Below are 16041 nucleotides of genomic sequence, written 5' to 3' on the forward strand. Positions count from 1 at the left end.
AATATACATGGTATCAAGCTGGTCTCCTCAAACAGCACCATTAATCTTAACCTGAAGGGAGTTTAATTTTCTTACCTGTATTAACTGAACTGTGAAACCAAAGGTTATGAAACAAAATTCCTTGGCTGAGCTCTTCCTAGTTCTCAAGTGATGTTCTTCAGTTGGACAAGAGTTTTAACTTTTTTGATGCGTGCTTTTGCCCCTCAAATGCATTAACCTATTTAATTCATCAGAGCTGTTCTCTGTGTGGCTAGAGTTTGAGTGATCAGCTTTTTTTTTATGTAGGTTTAGGCTTACCTTGCTTTAGCTTGTATCAGTGCAAGATGTGTCAACCTAAATGTAAGAGGTCTGTATTACTTAAAATCCCTCTTATGAAAATATTTTGAAATGGCAGTTAGTCCTGTTAAGCACTTGCAGAAACAGATAAATGCAATCATGATTCAACATCCAGTGTGTTTTCTTTTAGAATGCAGCTGCTGAAAACTGCAGGATTTGAAAAGGATGTCTTTGAAATGCGTTGCTTCATTCTTTAATTAGCCTTCACCTTTCTTATTCAAAGCCAGGCTGTGGTTGCAATATTTTACTGTACAACATTAACATGAAATATTTTGCCACTGAAGAAATTACCTTTTCATATACATGAATATGGTTTTTTTTCCCTTGCTAAGCCCGTGCCAATTTCAGCTCCTAATTTCAGTATTAAATATATTTTTGATGAAGGATTTAAGTACAACTAGGAGATAAATTACTAATTTTTAACAACATGAGAATAAATGCACAAAAGCCCCAAGATTGTATGCAAAAGCAGTTGTAAGATGCCGCTGGTCATCTTACTGTTAGAAAAGGTTGATCAAACAATACAGGGTCACAGAAGTAGGTTTTAAAAAAAAAGATTAAATTTTGTCTTTTTAGATCTTGGATAGCTGCTTTTGTTAAACGTTTTCTTTAGCAGTTAACAACTGTATGCTTTGTGATACTCTTCAGATGTGCTGTGTGAACCTAAGGCCTCTTCAAAGATCTAGGTCCTGCAGAAGACAGGGAGTCAATTCCGCTTAAAAAGTAGAAGGGATGTGGGATACATTTGAGGGGATATATTTATGATACAATTAAGTTACCTGTAAATCCATAAGACAGCATTAGTGAGAAGCTTCCCTTTTGGTTTTTCAAGTACTCTGTTTAAAAAGAACCTGTATTCATTACCTTTTTTTGGTATGAAATGGCAAAAAATTACTGATTGCATCCCTGCTACCTTTGAAGAAATCATTCAAATTCTGTTTAAGCAGCTTGGAGTTAATTTGACCTGCCTTGATGCAGAAGTGTCTGCAGAACTGTTTATAACCTTGCAGACTGAAAAGTCAGTTTCTGGAAGCTGGCCTGTGCCAGTGAAACAGATCTGCTCTTAGGTATAATTTTGAAATGCAGAGTCCATGCTGGACTCACAAGGGAGAATTTCACTGGGAATGTTTTGTAAAATTGGTCTTGTCTAATGTTGAAAAATGTTTGCCATTTTAACTACAAATATAGGAAGTATGGAATATTTATTAATACTCCTGCTCTCATATTTTTGCCTGTTACACTCTGTCTTAAGACAGATTACTCCTACTATGCTGAAGTTACATATATCTGAAATACAGCTCACTCATACATTTCAAATTAAAAAAAAAAATAAATTGCAGCATTTGGATAATTTAGTAATGTTTAAGGTTGTAGCATCTGACAGGCTCAGCATTTATTGGGTTGCTCCTTCTAGTCCAGTTTCTGGCGGAGATTTTGGACTCTCCATTGTTTTCTCTAGTGCATATGAAGTAAGAACATGCAAGGAAAGGTTGTAGGAGTCACATTCACACCATCCAGGATAAGGCTCTTTACCCAACAAGGGCTAACGACCTAGTGGGACTTGATGCTCCAGAGTGGGATTTACAAGTTTACAAGGGGATTGAGAGAAAGCCAAACAAGTAATGTTAAATAAAGATTCATTGGAAGTTACTAGTTGACCGTCCACACCAATTTTAAACTTTGCTCATGGCGAAATAGTTGGAAAATAAGAGAGTTGCAAATTCAGAGAGGTCACTGTTTTGTACTTACTTTTTATTTACTGTTCCCTACATACCTCCTAATGGTCACTGTTGGAAGCAAGATATGTGGGCTAGACAGGTCCTTGCTCTGACGCAGTACCACTGTTCTTATACTAGTTGAGTGTAAGGATTGACATTTCTTATGAGGAGATTAAGTCAGTCTTCCACAGAGGTATTTGTCACTAGGGCAGTCGCCCAATAGCTAGCAAGTGCTAATGTGGTGACTTCCAAAGGCAGTGAAAAGTAGTGTGCACAAAAATATTCTACAGGTTTCACTAGGACTATGTGAACACAATAATCAATATAACGGTGTATATTTGGGCTGGGTGCTCATGATTTTTCAGTTCTTAATGGACTGGTCTTTTGTGATGTTGAAACCTCTAGAATGCAAGGACAATTCAGCTGCTTATTAAATAACAGCACAGTGTTGTTTTCTCCTTTGTAGTCTTATGTCACTAACATCTTTACTTTCCTAGCTCAATGTCGATTGCGGCGAGCCTTGTGAGTGAAGACACAAAGACCAAGTTTTTGAACAAGATGGGCCAGCTGACAACATCAGGTGCAATGTTGGCTAATGTGTTTCAGAGGAAGAAGTAAAGTGGGAAAAGGAACCCCCAGCTAACACTAAAATGGACCTCACAGAGACTGGTTCCTGTACTTGAAGTACTTGCCTTTAAATTTCTTCTGTCTTATGTTCTTGTAGTATAATTTTATTCTAACCTCCAAAGATATTTGCACTGCTTTTGAATATCGCTGTGTATCTGTTAATTTTGGGTTACCTGTGGTTGATATACAACTGAAATCAGTCTGTACCAAGTCCCTGTTCTGTGTTCTTGTCTTTCCAGAATAATTTTTTTTTTATATAGTGGAAGGTTGTTTGGGTTTTGGTTTTTTTTTATTTTATTTTATTTTCTGACAGGATATCAGCAAGTATCTGTATTATACATGGAGCTATTATGATGGTACTTAAAATAATGTAAATTTGAAGTCATTGTCATGAAGTAATAAAAGTGGAGATTACTTATGTATTTAAATTATGACAGAGTAATGCAAATTTTTTTATGATGTTTCTAAAAAGAAGAGGAAGAGCCACCAGCATTTGTCTGTGCTTCTAGGATTGTTTTTGTAAGTATTGTGCATCTTGAATCCAGAGGAATTGCAGTAGCTAATGTACGAGCTGTTTGCACTTGGCATCAGTCTGCAGGGAATGCTCATGTTTCAGATGCTTTACGCTGACATTGTAAATGCTGTACAAAGTCCTTCAGATAATATTCTCACATCTGTTGTGGTTTTTTGAGGGATGTTTTCTTTTGTTGGGGTTTTTTGGTTTATTTTAAAGCACTTTAACAGCCAGTCTACACATCCAGAGGCACATCCACTAAGTAAAGGAAACACATGATAAATTAATACAGGTTAATAAATGTATACGCTAATATACTTAAGGACTAAGGGTCCCAGAACAGTCCTGCAGGCAGAGGGAAGTAGGAGAAAGAGTGCTTTCATCTTGCATTCAGTGTGCAGTTCTGTGTAGTATGAAAGCTAAAATTAAGATTTTTCTTTTAGTTGTCATTTAGGTTGAATCTCAGTTCAAATTTAACATCAGAGTATTTGAAATTGTTAAGTTTGACATGCAGTTTCTTTAAAACGTTAGGTAGGCTGCATACATACTTTATACAAATGACATTGCAAGGAGTATCTTCAACAACTACCAAATACTTTTGTTAGCAAGGAAGCATTAATAACTAAATCCTTCTATTCTATGCAGCACTTTCTTTTTTTCTCTCCTTCTTTATGTCGATGTAAGCTTCTGAAAGTAAACTTAAGTGCATGCATGAACTGGTGTGAGGTTGCAAAATATGAAAGCTCAGGCATTCTCTGACATGGTTCCATTCAGTTGGAAGCATTAACATCTTTGAGGACAGGGGAAGCAAAAGGCATGAGGGAAGAAAGTACTCACATCTGAAGCAGAATTGGATGGAGTAGCACTTCAGGTATCGCCCTTAGACAAAAATAACAAGTAACTTGGGTCTTCTTCTAACTGCTTCATGTCTGTGCCTGTTGGCTCTGCATATACAGTTGCCTGCCATGTTTGTGTTGTGACAAGGCACACTTGCACACTGTCAGTCTCTTTACACTGCACTGAATGAAACATGTTCTTGAGATTACAGACAGCTCCATGCCTTCGTATTGCTTGTTACCATGAAAGTATGCTTTTAGCAGACTGACTGTGAAATGGAGACATTCCTGAGGAATGGGATGTGGTGACATTCCTCTCTATTGTTCTGTTGTCAATAAAAAGTTTTGTATACCTGCCTTGTCTTGTTACTTATAGTCTTCTCCAAGAAAGATAATAGAATCATAGAATAGTTAGGGTTGGAAAGGACCTTCAGATCATCCATTTCCAACCCGCCTTCCATGGGCAGGGACACCTCACTCTAAACCATGCTACCCAAGGCTCTGTCTGACCTGGCCTTGAACACTGCCAGGGGTGGAGCATTCACAACCTCCCTGGGCAACCCATTCCAGTGCCTCACCACCCTAACAGGAAAGAATTTCTTCCTTATATCCAATCTAAACTTCCCCTGTTTAAGTTTTAACCTGTCACCCCTTGTCCTGTCACTACAGTCCCTAATGAAGAGTCCTTCCCCAGCATCCTTGTGAGCCACCTTCAGATACTAGAAGGCTGCTATGAGGTCTCCACGCAGCCTTCTCTTCTCCAGGCTGAACAGCCCCAACTTCCTCAGCCTGTCTTCATATGGGAGGTGCTCCAGTCCCCTGATCATCCTCATGGTCCTTCTCTGGACTTGTTCTAACAGTTCCATGTCCTTTTTATGTTGAGGACACCAGAACTGCACACAATACTCCAGGTGAGGTCTCACGAGAGCAGAGTAGAGGGGCAGGATCACCTCCTTTGACCTGCTGGTCACGCTCCTTTTGATGCAGCCCAGGATACGGTTGTCACAGCAAAACAGCTATTACAGGAGAGAGTTCTAATGTGCAAGCATTATTTAGGCTGAAATTTCTTTATGTAGTAGATGGCAGACTGGTCGTGTGGCTTTACTGCCATTTTCATGCAGGGTGCAGGGCCTCCTCCTCTCCTGTGCTGTGTTCCCCCCCACCCCTCTTCCTTCTCTCTTCTGTGTCTGTTGCAGTAGCTGCAGTGCCAGAGAACTCTCTAGTCATGAGACCAAAATGATTTCTTTATGGTTAAACTTCTACTTTCCAAAGCAGGGCAGCTGCCTTGCAGGCTGCCTCTGAGAGTGACTCCCTAGTCCACACTGAACCTCGGCCAGGGTCTGGAAACCTGCTAATGTCACAGCCAAAAACCTGTGACAGCAGTTTAGCTATGGGCGATTGTGGGATGAGACTCTGGTTTGTCAGTATAAATGTAGTGTCTTTGCCCAGGTAGGTCCAATCTCTCCAAGCCCTTGCATAGTTTAGCTTTTTCTAGTCTGCATTTTACTTCATACCAATTGATCCAAGAAGGAATTTGAGTGAGATTCCCAGGAAGACCAGCACAGCAACTGCTGATGCGAAAAAATTTCTAAGTGGGCAACAATTGTGCAGGTTGTCTTCAGGAGTTTTATCTCCTACATTTCAGGTCTCTGTTTGTTAACTTAGCAGGTACTGACAGATTTTCAGGAAGATTGCAAAAAGTTGCTCCGTGCGGCTTTTTGGAATGTTCAGGGTGTGTTTTGTTCTTTCTCCTCCTAGCTATGGCACTGTTCCAATTCAGGACTGGGAGAGAAAAGAGTGAAATTGGGAAAGAAAAGGTTGGGAGAGAAAAGTGTTGGGTTTGTTGGTTTTTTTTCCCTCCTATTATACAAAATAAGTGAGGGAGAAAATGCATCATTAAAAGACAACAGCTGGATATCCCGCATGGAAAGCAAATCACCCCCGAAGTCTTATCTTCAGTTGCTTATGACTTTGCCTAAATAAGGATTCTGTAAAAACAGGATGATGGCTTCATTAGCTCTGCCTGAACTTCTGAATCTTGTTTGCTGTAAATACGGGGTACGTTGAAGGTCTCCTGCTGCCCTTGGTGAAATTTCAGAGTCTTAGTATCTTTATTTAAAAGACTGACTCTTGCTCTCTTAAGCAAAAATGATCAGTGGGCTAAATGGCTCTTCAGCTGCCTGAATGAGTGTTAATGATTTAATTCTGCAGATAAGGCTGACTGATGTTACATGGTTTGTTCTGAAAGAGATTGTTTTCTAAAGCATAAATGTGGCAAATTACTCTTTTCCAGTCTTCTAATTGAGGTGAATAAAGGGAGCTCCTTAAGAAAAGCTGCACATTCTTCTCTTGTCAGCCTCTTCCCACTGCTTTCGCACTACACGCTATCACTATGCATAAAAGTATATTTTCGTTAGGGGAGCTAAAGGCAGGGTTTGAACAGATTTGGAAACTGAGGAAGCTCACGTTTGCAAATTAAACTGTTAAGATTGAAAGATGAACAAATACCCATAAAAAAAGATCTGTTGTGAATAACAATTTTTGTAATATGTTATGGGAATTCATTGCTACATATGGATGATGATTCAAAATGGTACAGAAAAAAGCAGAAGTGTGGAATATTTCTGTTCTGTCGCTGTTGTGACAGCGTTAATGGCATTTTCCTGTTCCAGGAGTAAGCGGCTCTACGTTTTACTGCAGTTCCTGAAGGTAGGTGTCAGGACTTTAAGCTGTTCTAAGTAATTTCCCATGTGAAACTTACTGATGCTGGTATTTAAATAAACCAGAGACTACCAGCATGGAGCAGAAAATCATTGATTAGGGTGATGTAGCGAGCTGATTGGCATGGCATTAATCCTGGGTAGAATCGCAGGATTTCTTGCATCAGATGCAAATGCTGATTAATTACAGGACTGCAGAATGGTGCCGGGCAATAAGGGGACTCGTTTGGTGGTTTACTGAGTGCATGTGGCTAACGGTTCTAGCAAACAGATTTGGATGTGTAGCTAATTTGGTTTAGACTATAAAACTGGTCAACAAAGGCTGTTGTTGGATAAGGAGGCTAACCGGGTCCCCGATGTTAGTACCGTATGCTAATATATCGTGTTTACTAATCTAGATGAGTAACCATGAATGAGTAATCGTTTTCCAGAGAAGCTGTTTCTGAAGAGTTTTGTCTTTAGGTTTCATGCTTACAGGTAAGCTGTAAGAAAAGGTGGTTCTGCTTGTAGAGTTTGTAATGGGCAAGTCAGTGGCAAACAGCCTGCATCTTTGGGGGACCTTCACTACATGCTGAGCTTGAGCTTCCAGCTCACTTCCAAGGTAGTGAAAGACTTCCTGGACTGAAGATGTCTAGTTCCTAGAAACTTGGAGCATGAGCAGTTCTACTGTAGAAGTCTGTGACTTGAAAAGGTGACTTGGAAGCTGGCTTAAAGGGCTGACACCGTGACAGTGGTTGGTCAGTCTGGTTCCTTTCCCAGCACTGGTATCACATGTGCTCCTCACCACATCCCTTATTCCTCATATTTCAGGCTGGTCTGCACCCGAACTGTCAGCTTTTGTATCCCACGGAGGTAGATACCTTTTTCGTTCTACCATTTAAATATTGCATGTATACAAATAGGGCTGTTTGCAGTATATTTTAATATTGCCATTCCAAAACCAGTGATTGTACTCTTGTGCTGCTGCTGTTTGCCCTGTGCTTTAATGGAGATTTTTCCCATTCTCCAAAACCTGAGAAACCTCTTCAGCCTCAGTTACAGCTGAGGTGGAGGCACTGCGATGGAGATCTGCTGAAGTTGCAGCAGCAAATATGTACGTGCCTTGTAGGATCCTTTGTGTCGTTCTGCCAGGTGTGTTCACCTTCCCTTTAAATATGCTGTAAAGGGATGGGGAAGTGCGGATAGGGAAGAAGCAGCTGCAGTGTTTAATAGGCAATAAGGTTTTGTTTAGATTAGATCCTTTGCTGAGGGATGAATGCTCTCTATTGATCTTAGTATGAGTCATCTCATTACTCTGGTGAGTTTTCAAAGGCGCTCAAGATTAAGTGTGCTTGTAGATAAAATGACAGGCTGGTTCTGTGGAACTGGAAACAGGGTGTTGAATGGCGCTTGAGGAGTTATGGTCTCAGTTATCCTGCTGAGTGAGGGGTTGGTGGATGTTTGCCAGCCTAAAACACTCATCTCCAGGCAGGACAGAGCTTGAGGTGTGTCCTGGGCAGCACAAGCTCCCCAGTTTGTGCCAGCATGGCTCTTGTCCTAAGGATGAACATACGACGTAAGTCTCGGAGGTCATCGGGTTGATCTCTCTTACAAGCACGAACAAATACTCCAAGTTAAAAACTCACCACAATTTTGCATTTCCTTCCAGAAGCATGTAGGCATTGTTACTGCCACAGCGGCGGGCGATAACCTGTAGGCTCACTGCACGCTTGTACATACTTCAAACATTTGACACATTAGTGGTGGCTGGTTGTGAGCTTTTACCTTCTGAATGCTGCAAACTTCAGGGTCTTGACAGGCATTCAGCACTGGTACAGTTCTGTGGGATTGTAAAAGGTGTGTAAGCCACACCAGTGCGACAGGAGCGTTGTTATAGTTGCTCTGTCATGAAAAATGTGTGCGTTTGAGAATCTCGGGGAGATTGGGCAATAGTCTGCTATGGAAACTTGGGTTTCACAGGAAGAAAGCAGTTTCAGGTTGGTGCCATGGTTTTGTGTATGATTTTCTTATTGTAAAGAATAGATTTTAATGTCTTTTTAATGGATTATTTTAATAGCTAGAAATAAAATTAGAGCCCTCTGTACTAAAAGTGCACAGATACTTTTCTACCTTTTTTCTCTTTAGCCCAGTGCAGAAAGCTCCACATACTGGGTCATACAGTAGGTCCCTCTCCCTACAGCAAGTGATGAAGCAGCTGGAGGCAGCCCTTCTCCCTGCCCCCACAGAGAGCTCTGTGCCTGGGTTGCTGCTACTGCAGGAGCTTTGCTGTGACCCACCTGCCTCCCAGGGATCTCCCTGTTTTAGAGGGCTCCTTCCTGCAGCTCTAACTTTGCATTGGGTTTCTCCCTCACCTGCCGAGAGACAGGTGCTCATATTTACAAAGCCTGTGTTTAGTTCAGAGTCCAAAACTTTAACCAACCTTCACAGCGTCTAACAGGAGAAAAATATTGATCTGTATTCAATAAAACCCCTCCTCTCACCCCCATCCCTCAACAGGACGTGAGAGGTGGGAGGATGGAGCTCCATCACAGCCTTCCTGCACAGTGTGAAAGGAAGGCATCCTGGGATGCAACCACATACTTTTCAGTTTTGCTTCTCTGCCCAGGTTTCCTTCACATCATTTGAATACCCAGGATTAACAGGCAGCCTCCTGTTCTCCCTCCTGGGGAAACGGAGCATCGTGAGCGGTTAGGGGCTTTGTGCAGGTTAGGGGCAGGGGAGGAGTGTGTCATTGTTTATTCAGGCTCCAGAAGAGAGGCACAAAGTGGTTCTATTTTCAGACAGTTCCAGAACTTGCAGTTTTGCACTGCCGTACTTCTTGTACGATGTTTAGTCCGTAATGTCCATTTTTCTCTCTCCAGGAAGGAGGCAAGAAGACATCCGTACTGACCACAGCCCTACTAAGCAGTCAGCCATGCTCAGTTTGCTTCCCGTGGCAGGCTTCACCAAGGAAGGGATCCTGCTGTTACCCAGGGAGCTGTTTCCATCGCGTGGCACCTCTGAGGCTGCACGTGGTTTTCCATGTCTCTTCTTTAGAAACAGCATCCCGAAGGCCAGTGCAGTTGAGGCTTTGCGTGCCGCAGTGGTGAACGGAAACAGGAGGCACCTGAACACCACTGTAAGTTTAGAGCTTTCAGATTTCAAGCATTTTGGTTTTATTCAAAATAGGTGCTTGGCAAAGGCAGCTGAAGAAAAGTATTATAGAAAAAACCTACTCTATACAAAAGGCCGACAAAGCAGTTTTGGTGTAATTTAGGTTTTACTTGTGCTGCATAGAATGATACATGCGATAAATGCAAGAGCATTGACAGCACTTTCTCCTATGCGTTCCCTAGTTCATATTTTCTAGCATTCACATTTCAGTTTCTAACAGCCTACTGAGATACATAATTAAGAATGTAAAGCACCCAGTAGTGGCTTTTGCTGGTTTGGCTCGAAACATAAAGTTCAGCTCGGAGGGAAATGTCTGAGCTTTCAGAAAGAGGCTGTTTTCACATAGTGGTAGAAAAGGAGAGAGATTTCAGCCTAAACATGAAATACTGTAGGCAGGATCAGGAGTGAGAATGCAACAGTGATGGAGCTAGCATGCAATACTGAACCGTCTGGAGCTCCCCTGGGCTGATCAGGGCTTGGCTTTACTAAACACCTCCAAAGCCTTTACTCAACACCTTTAAAGCGAGCCAATAACACATCTAACTGCTCATGGCAGTGTGAGTTTGCTCCTGTAAATCTGTGGTTAGAATGAGCAGCTGGTAAATAAGCATAGCCTATGGCCTTGGTATTGTGCTGAACATGAAAAGGGGAACAGGCTCAACAGGCTGTTCTGTTTGAAAAGAAACATTTCCTTGTACCTTAAATACGAACATTCTATAACACCCTGGCCAGCACAGGGCTGTGGGTTGTCAGCAGTGGATGAATGTGGCTCTGGCAGAAGAGTCTCCACCCAGCATTGCCCCACATCTTGCCAAGCTGCTTGTAGGACCGATGGGGAATACCGCTGCTGCCGTGAGTAAGGCACGACAACATACATGACCCTTACCTCGCAAAGCCCACAGTGAAGCTGGCTGTGCACATGTTGCCTACCGGCAAGCTGGGTGCCATGGTCATCCCTCCCACCTCTCATTCCCAACAGTGTTTCTGTTCAGTACTAAAGCTGTAGCCTGTCCAGCCCAAGAGTGGTGGAACACCAGCTCATCTGGCACATCAACAGGGCTCTGACACTGCAATCACAAGCTCTGTGGCTTGCTAAACCCCACCAGCATGTCACTGGCCCTAGCTCTTCTTGAGGCGAATGTGCAGCAGGAGTAGGTGCTGGCCCTAAGCCAGCACATCAGAGACATTTTGCCCCATAGCCCATTGCAGAGCATCAAACCCATGTAGGGGCCACCATGAGGAAATGTGGGCACTGAGACCTGTCTGAGCACAGGTCTCAGCAGCTTGCAGGGCCCAACGCTTGCAGGTGTTAGCTACTGAAAGGAAATTTAGGAAGATTGAAAGGGTCTGGCTCTATGGCACCTGGAAACCATGTAGAGGTGAAGTGAAGGTCATGGCTCCAAGGCTCTGAGGGTCACTCCTCTGTGCAGAAATCCCACCACAGCAACACAGGTAAAGGATTTTATTGGTTTTTAATATTCTCTTAATCTTTCACATTTATTTGTTTATTTGCAAGTGTAGAGCAACTTGTAACTGTTTTTTTTCCTGGTCAAGGGTTAAATCTAAATACACAAGTGAAAGAACAGCTTCCTTTTTTGTTGAAGTCAAGCACACTCCTGGCTCATTTCACAGTGGCATGTGAGCACAGGAGGCAGGGAAGGTGGTGTAATGCCATGGCTGGCTCTGCCAGATCCTCAGCCCCCATTAGATCGGTGCTGTCAAGCAGCACTGCCCTGTCCTGCCCTACCACAGAGGGTTCCCGCTCCCTTTGCGAGACAAGGGGCATTGTGTGCTGTGCCCAGGCTTGAACAGCACAGGCAGCTGCTGCTGGGTCAGTGGTGTTGGTGATGAATGTGTTCTGGGGGTCAGGAGGCTGCTCTGCACTGCCCCACGTTGTGTTGCAGGGACTGGGCCCATCCATGTGTAGTGTTTGAGAAGAGCTCTCAAAGCTCGTCTTCCACTTTTCTTCTCCCTGGAAGCAATCCCACCCTCCAGCTCTGGCCATCAGCCGAAGCACAGGATGCAGGGAGGCCTCGAGCTGTGCCAGAATGCCAAGGCTGCCACTTGCAGGGCTCTTGCATGGGAGCAGGGATGGGATAGATCATGGGACAGGATAGGAGGCTTTCCCCATGCCAGAGGCAGGAGCCAGCAAGAGGGCGGTTGCACCAGGGTGGATTGAAGAGTGAGGTGGGAAGCTGCCCGAGGCCCGGGATGTCCTCTAACAGCGTATGGCGATATCCAGAAGTGGTGGGGAGAAGGCAGTGGTTGCAGGCAGATGGAGGGTGAGGGATGGTGCCAGGTAAGAGGAAGGCTGGGATGGGAAGGCACAGCAGGTGGGAGGTAGATGGATGGGTATCCCTGCTGAGAAGGACCGGGAAAGCCGTCTCCATCAGCGGGAGGAGGGACATGGGCATGGTGACTAAACTTCTTGTAAAAGGGGGTGGAGAAGGGAAAGGGAGGGACAAGAAGGCGGGGGGGAAGCCTGCATGTCAGGGCTGAGGAAATGCTGTGGGAACTGCAGCCAGGCACTTTTTTTATCCTCCTTCTTCTTCTCTCTTCTCCCCTCGTGTAGCTGAGAGGAAGGAAAGGAAGAAAGAGAAGTAACTGGCTCAAATGTGCCTCGCTCTGCTGCTGGGGCGCCGGGGCTTGGCTGGAAGGATCTAGTTTCTCTTCTGTGGCAGGAAAAGGAGCCACAGGAGGAGGCAGAGACGGACACCCAGACATGCCCGTCCCGTCAGGCCGCTGGCTCCTTCTCCTGTGCCTCGCTGCTGCTGGCAAGCAGGTAAGGGTGCGCTGCCAGGGTGAGCGGGAGCAGGGGGAGGCGGGTGTCGCATCACAGCCCGGGGGGTTTGTTACTTCGCTCGGAGGAGGTGGCGAAGCCGGATCCCGCGGCATCTGGCCCCTGCGGCACTGCGAGAGCGGTGTCAGCACAGCAGCTTCGCCTGGCTTCTCCTGCCTCCTGCTTGGCTGGGTTTTGGTTTTGTTTTCCCCAGCAGCTTGGCCGGTCTCAGCCTTCCCGCCCTTCTCTAAAATCGAAATATCCCAAACCCAAAGTTCCAAAGGAAGTCGGAGGATCTGCGGGGAAAGCAGCCCGCTCCTGCCCAGGGAAGGGTGTGAGAAGCCAGAAAACGTTTGCAGTGAGGTCGCTGAGGGATATAATTTGCATGTGGAGTAAAACTAAGGCAGACTCCACCCTACCAAACAGATGGATACAAGAAAGCGTGAGCACTCTTGTTCCTCCGATGTAGGATGAGCCGCGCTGCAGCTTTCCAGCGTTCCTCGTGCTCTGACCACCCCACCATTCCCAGTGCAGGCACCCCTGTGCAGCCCCAAGAGCAGGGACTGTGTTGTGACCCCCCGAAACACTGAGGCCCAGATCTGCTCTGTAACCCTCTTGGAGGTTCACGTGTCGCTCAGGACCGAGCTGGGAGCCAAGCCCCAGCCCCAGGTCAGTGGCCCCACAGGAACAGCCCTTTCCTCTGGAGGGGAAAGAACAAAGCAAGGTTTGGCTCTTTGGCTGTTTGCAAACAGAGCGTGCTTGTTTTGCGGCTTCATGCAGTGCCAGGTGGCTAATGGTCAGCGTGCTTTACGGTTGGCACCATGGCTGGTCTTCCCCTGTCTTCAGAAAGACTGCTGTCTACCGCCAGCTCTTGCTGAGTCTCATGAGTGGCACATGTTGGGTTTCCTCCAGCAGTTCAGATTCTGAAAACAGAATCTTGCTTTGCTCTTTCTAATTGTACATCTTAAAAATGACTCCTCTCTCTTCAGGTTATTTAGACCCTTCTAGACTGGCAGACTGTCTGCAAATCCTACAGACACTTTATTTCCTCCATTAATCAACGTTTGGCACTCTCGCTACCATTTGCATGTCTTTCATTTGAACATCTAGTATTTCTCTCTGCCTCATCAGTCTTGATCAGCTGTGTCACTTTAAGTGCCTCCCTCGCTCAGTGCCATAACTGGGCCATGGCTGCGTTCCCTGAGAACAAGGTGCAGCTTCATGAAAACACAAGTTAAGGAAACAAACCAAAACAAAAACCCTCTGGTGTCTACAGCTTACAATTTGATATCTGACCGCATAGTCCTGACAGCCCTTCCCCTGGATCCCTGCTCCTAAATATGTTGCCTAAAACCACACAGGCCTTTTTTCCCCCTCTAAAACATATGTTTAGTTCTGACCATCTTCCCTCCTTAGGCTTCTCTTCAATTGCTGCTTTCCAGGTGCCCTCCATATGTATGTGAATGAGCCCACATGATTCACAAGTGAAGTTACATCATAGCTTTCAGGTGGTTTGTCCTGTTCCTCAGTATCTGCTGTATCAGTCTTCCTGATACACAGCCCTGGTGTTCACAACTGTGATCAGTGCAGTGTGATGAGCAGACCTCAGTGTTCTTCATACCTTTTCTTCAGGTCACTAACTGTTGCAGTTTGCTTCCTTCTGGAGCCATTTGGGTTTGGGCAGTTGTTCCCTTTGGAATCTCCTTACTGCCTGGAACCTACTCAACTCTTGACCAAACCTTGGAAATTCAGATTTCCATCCTGTAGCTCCCAGCATGTTTTGGGTACTCTGAGGTAGAACCCAGGAGATCAGGAGGAGCTCCTCATTATTTCTCACCTCTTGTTTCATAGCTTTTCAGAGGATGCAAAACAGGGAACTTGTATTTATTTGGGGCTGATCTGTAAAGACTTTCCACTGCGTTCAACATGTGCTTAATTCCGAGTCTGTAAGTGGTTGCACAGGACACAACTTTCCATAGCCAACACTTTGGACAAGCAGCAGTACTTTGTCAAAGAACCCATTGATCTAATATCCTGTATTCTAATAACCTGCAAGGCAAGCCTGGAGAGATGCTACTCCCAGCCAGCCTTTCAGGTTCTCCTTTGTTTGACTGATCTGAACAGTGCTTTCTTGTGAGCGCTGTTTTCTGATGGAGCATATTGTGAGAGTAAGTGTGGAAGGGGTGAAGTTTGTATGATGCACTTGTTAGTTTAGAGTTGATAATATGGTGGCATAGTGGTAGGGCAGTGATATTTGCAACGTATTTCCTGCAAAGAATGAGAAACTCTTGGAAATGTAAGTTAATGAATACTCACAGTTCTGCTGAGAATAGGCATGATCATCGTCATATCACCAAGGAGGAAACAGGAACAGAGAATTCGTGACTTGCTCTGGGTCACACACTGAGCGTGGAGCAGCTCTGCTGGGAGCAAGGCTCAGCCCTCCTTGTCTTGTGCTTCAGCCACAAGATGATCTTTCCAAGTGGTTTGTCTTGGGTGCCTGTCAGAGGACACGGGGGGTTTGCTTCCTGAGGCACCATCTGCTCAGCTTCTTTGTGCAGAGCAGTCACATCCCTTTCCTTGCTTAGCACTGGTGAAGAGCATAAATGTTTCTGTCAGATGGGAGTTCAAGCCTGTGGGAGTGTGCATTAGCAAATATGCAATAAACCAGTTATCTGGTTTAATGACAAGGACTCCTCTTCCCCTCTGTGGCAATGGGATGGGTTCTTCCACTACTCCGTAATATTTACTTTATAGGGCAAGTTGGCTCACTCAAAGCATCTGGAATTCTTTGTAAGATAGAAAGGATTTGGCCAAAGTAAAGATTACTTTTAACTTCCTAAAATACACACTCTTTATGATGAGGGAGGGGGGTGAAGAGCTTAAAAATGTCCATGCTGTCTTATATCGTGGGCTCTCCTGGTCCAGTATTCCTGCTCTGATCAAGGCCAAAGGAATTACTCGGTAGAGCAGAACTTCTACAATATCTAATCTAAACTCCTGTATTTACTCTGTTGTTAACAGCATGGGTTTCAAAGTTACTGTAATTCAGCCAGTTCAAGTGTCAAAGTGCCCTTGAATTTGTATGGTTCTTGCAAGCAAAATGCGAAAGTTTTCCTTGCTTTGCAGTTTTCCCCAGCACATGTAAAAAATCTCATATAAAAGCAATATATACACTTAAGAAACCTCTGACACTTCTCTGTTCATGTTAAGTGTCACCTTCCTGATGTAATTTCTTCTTTCCCACAAATGGGACCAAAACAAACCTTCACCACATTTCAGAAGTCAATAGAATTCAAAGCTCATCATCCATCTCTAGGGCACTGACTGACATCATTTATGGTGCAGGGCTTTCTTC

The 16041-nt window shown here is 44.5% G+C and overlaps 2 protein-coding genes across 5 annotated transcripts in view; both read left to right on the plus strand.

The window, feature by feature from the left end:
• The window catches only part of RELCH (RAB11 binding and LisH domain, coiled-coil and HEAT repeat containing), a 74661-nt gene extending 70273 nt beyond the window's left edge, over positions 1–4388 (plus strand). For all 4 annotated transcript variants that reach the window (XM_061449293.1, XM_061449295.1, XM_061449296.1 and 1 more), the window contains one exon: positions 2552–4388. In XM_061449293.1, the coding sequence (XP_061305277.1) occupies positions 2552–2672 (121 nt within the window). In that variant the 3' untranslated portion in view covers positions 2673–4388. The remainder of the gene's footprint in view (positions 1–2551) is intronic.
• Positions 4389–12206: 7818 nt separating this feature from the next.
• Positions 12207–16041, plus strand: part of TNFRSF11A (TNF receptor superfamily member 11a) — a 28270-nt gene continuing 24435 nt past the window's right edge. The window contains exon 1 of the mRNA XM_061449299.1: positions 12207–12686. Within this exon, the coding sequence (XP_061305283.1) occupies positions 12627–12686 (60 nt within the window). The 5' untranslated portion in view covers positions 12207–12626. The remainder of the gene's footprint in view (positions 12687–16041) is intronic.

This window comes from Pezoporus flaviventris, unplaced genomic scaffold (genome assembly GCF_033815535.1).
Source record: "Pezoporus flaviventris isolate CSIRO_AGI_PZ_B2104156 unplaced genomic scaffold, CSIRO_AGI_Pfla_v1 ptg000007l, whole genome shotgun sequence".
Lineage (NCBI taxonomy): Eukaryota > Metazoa > Chordata > Aves > Psittaciformes > Psittacidae > Pezoporus > Pezoporus flaviventris.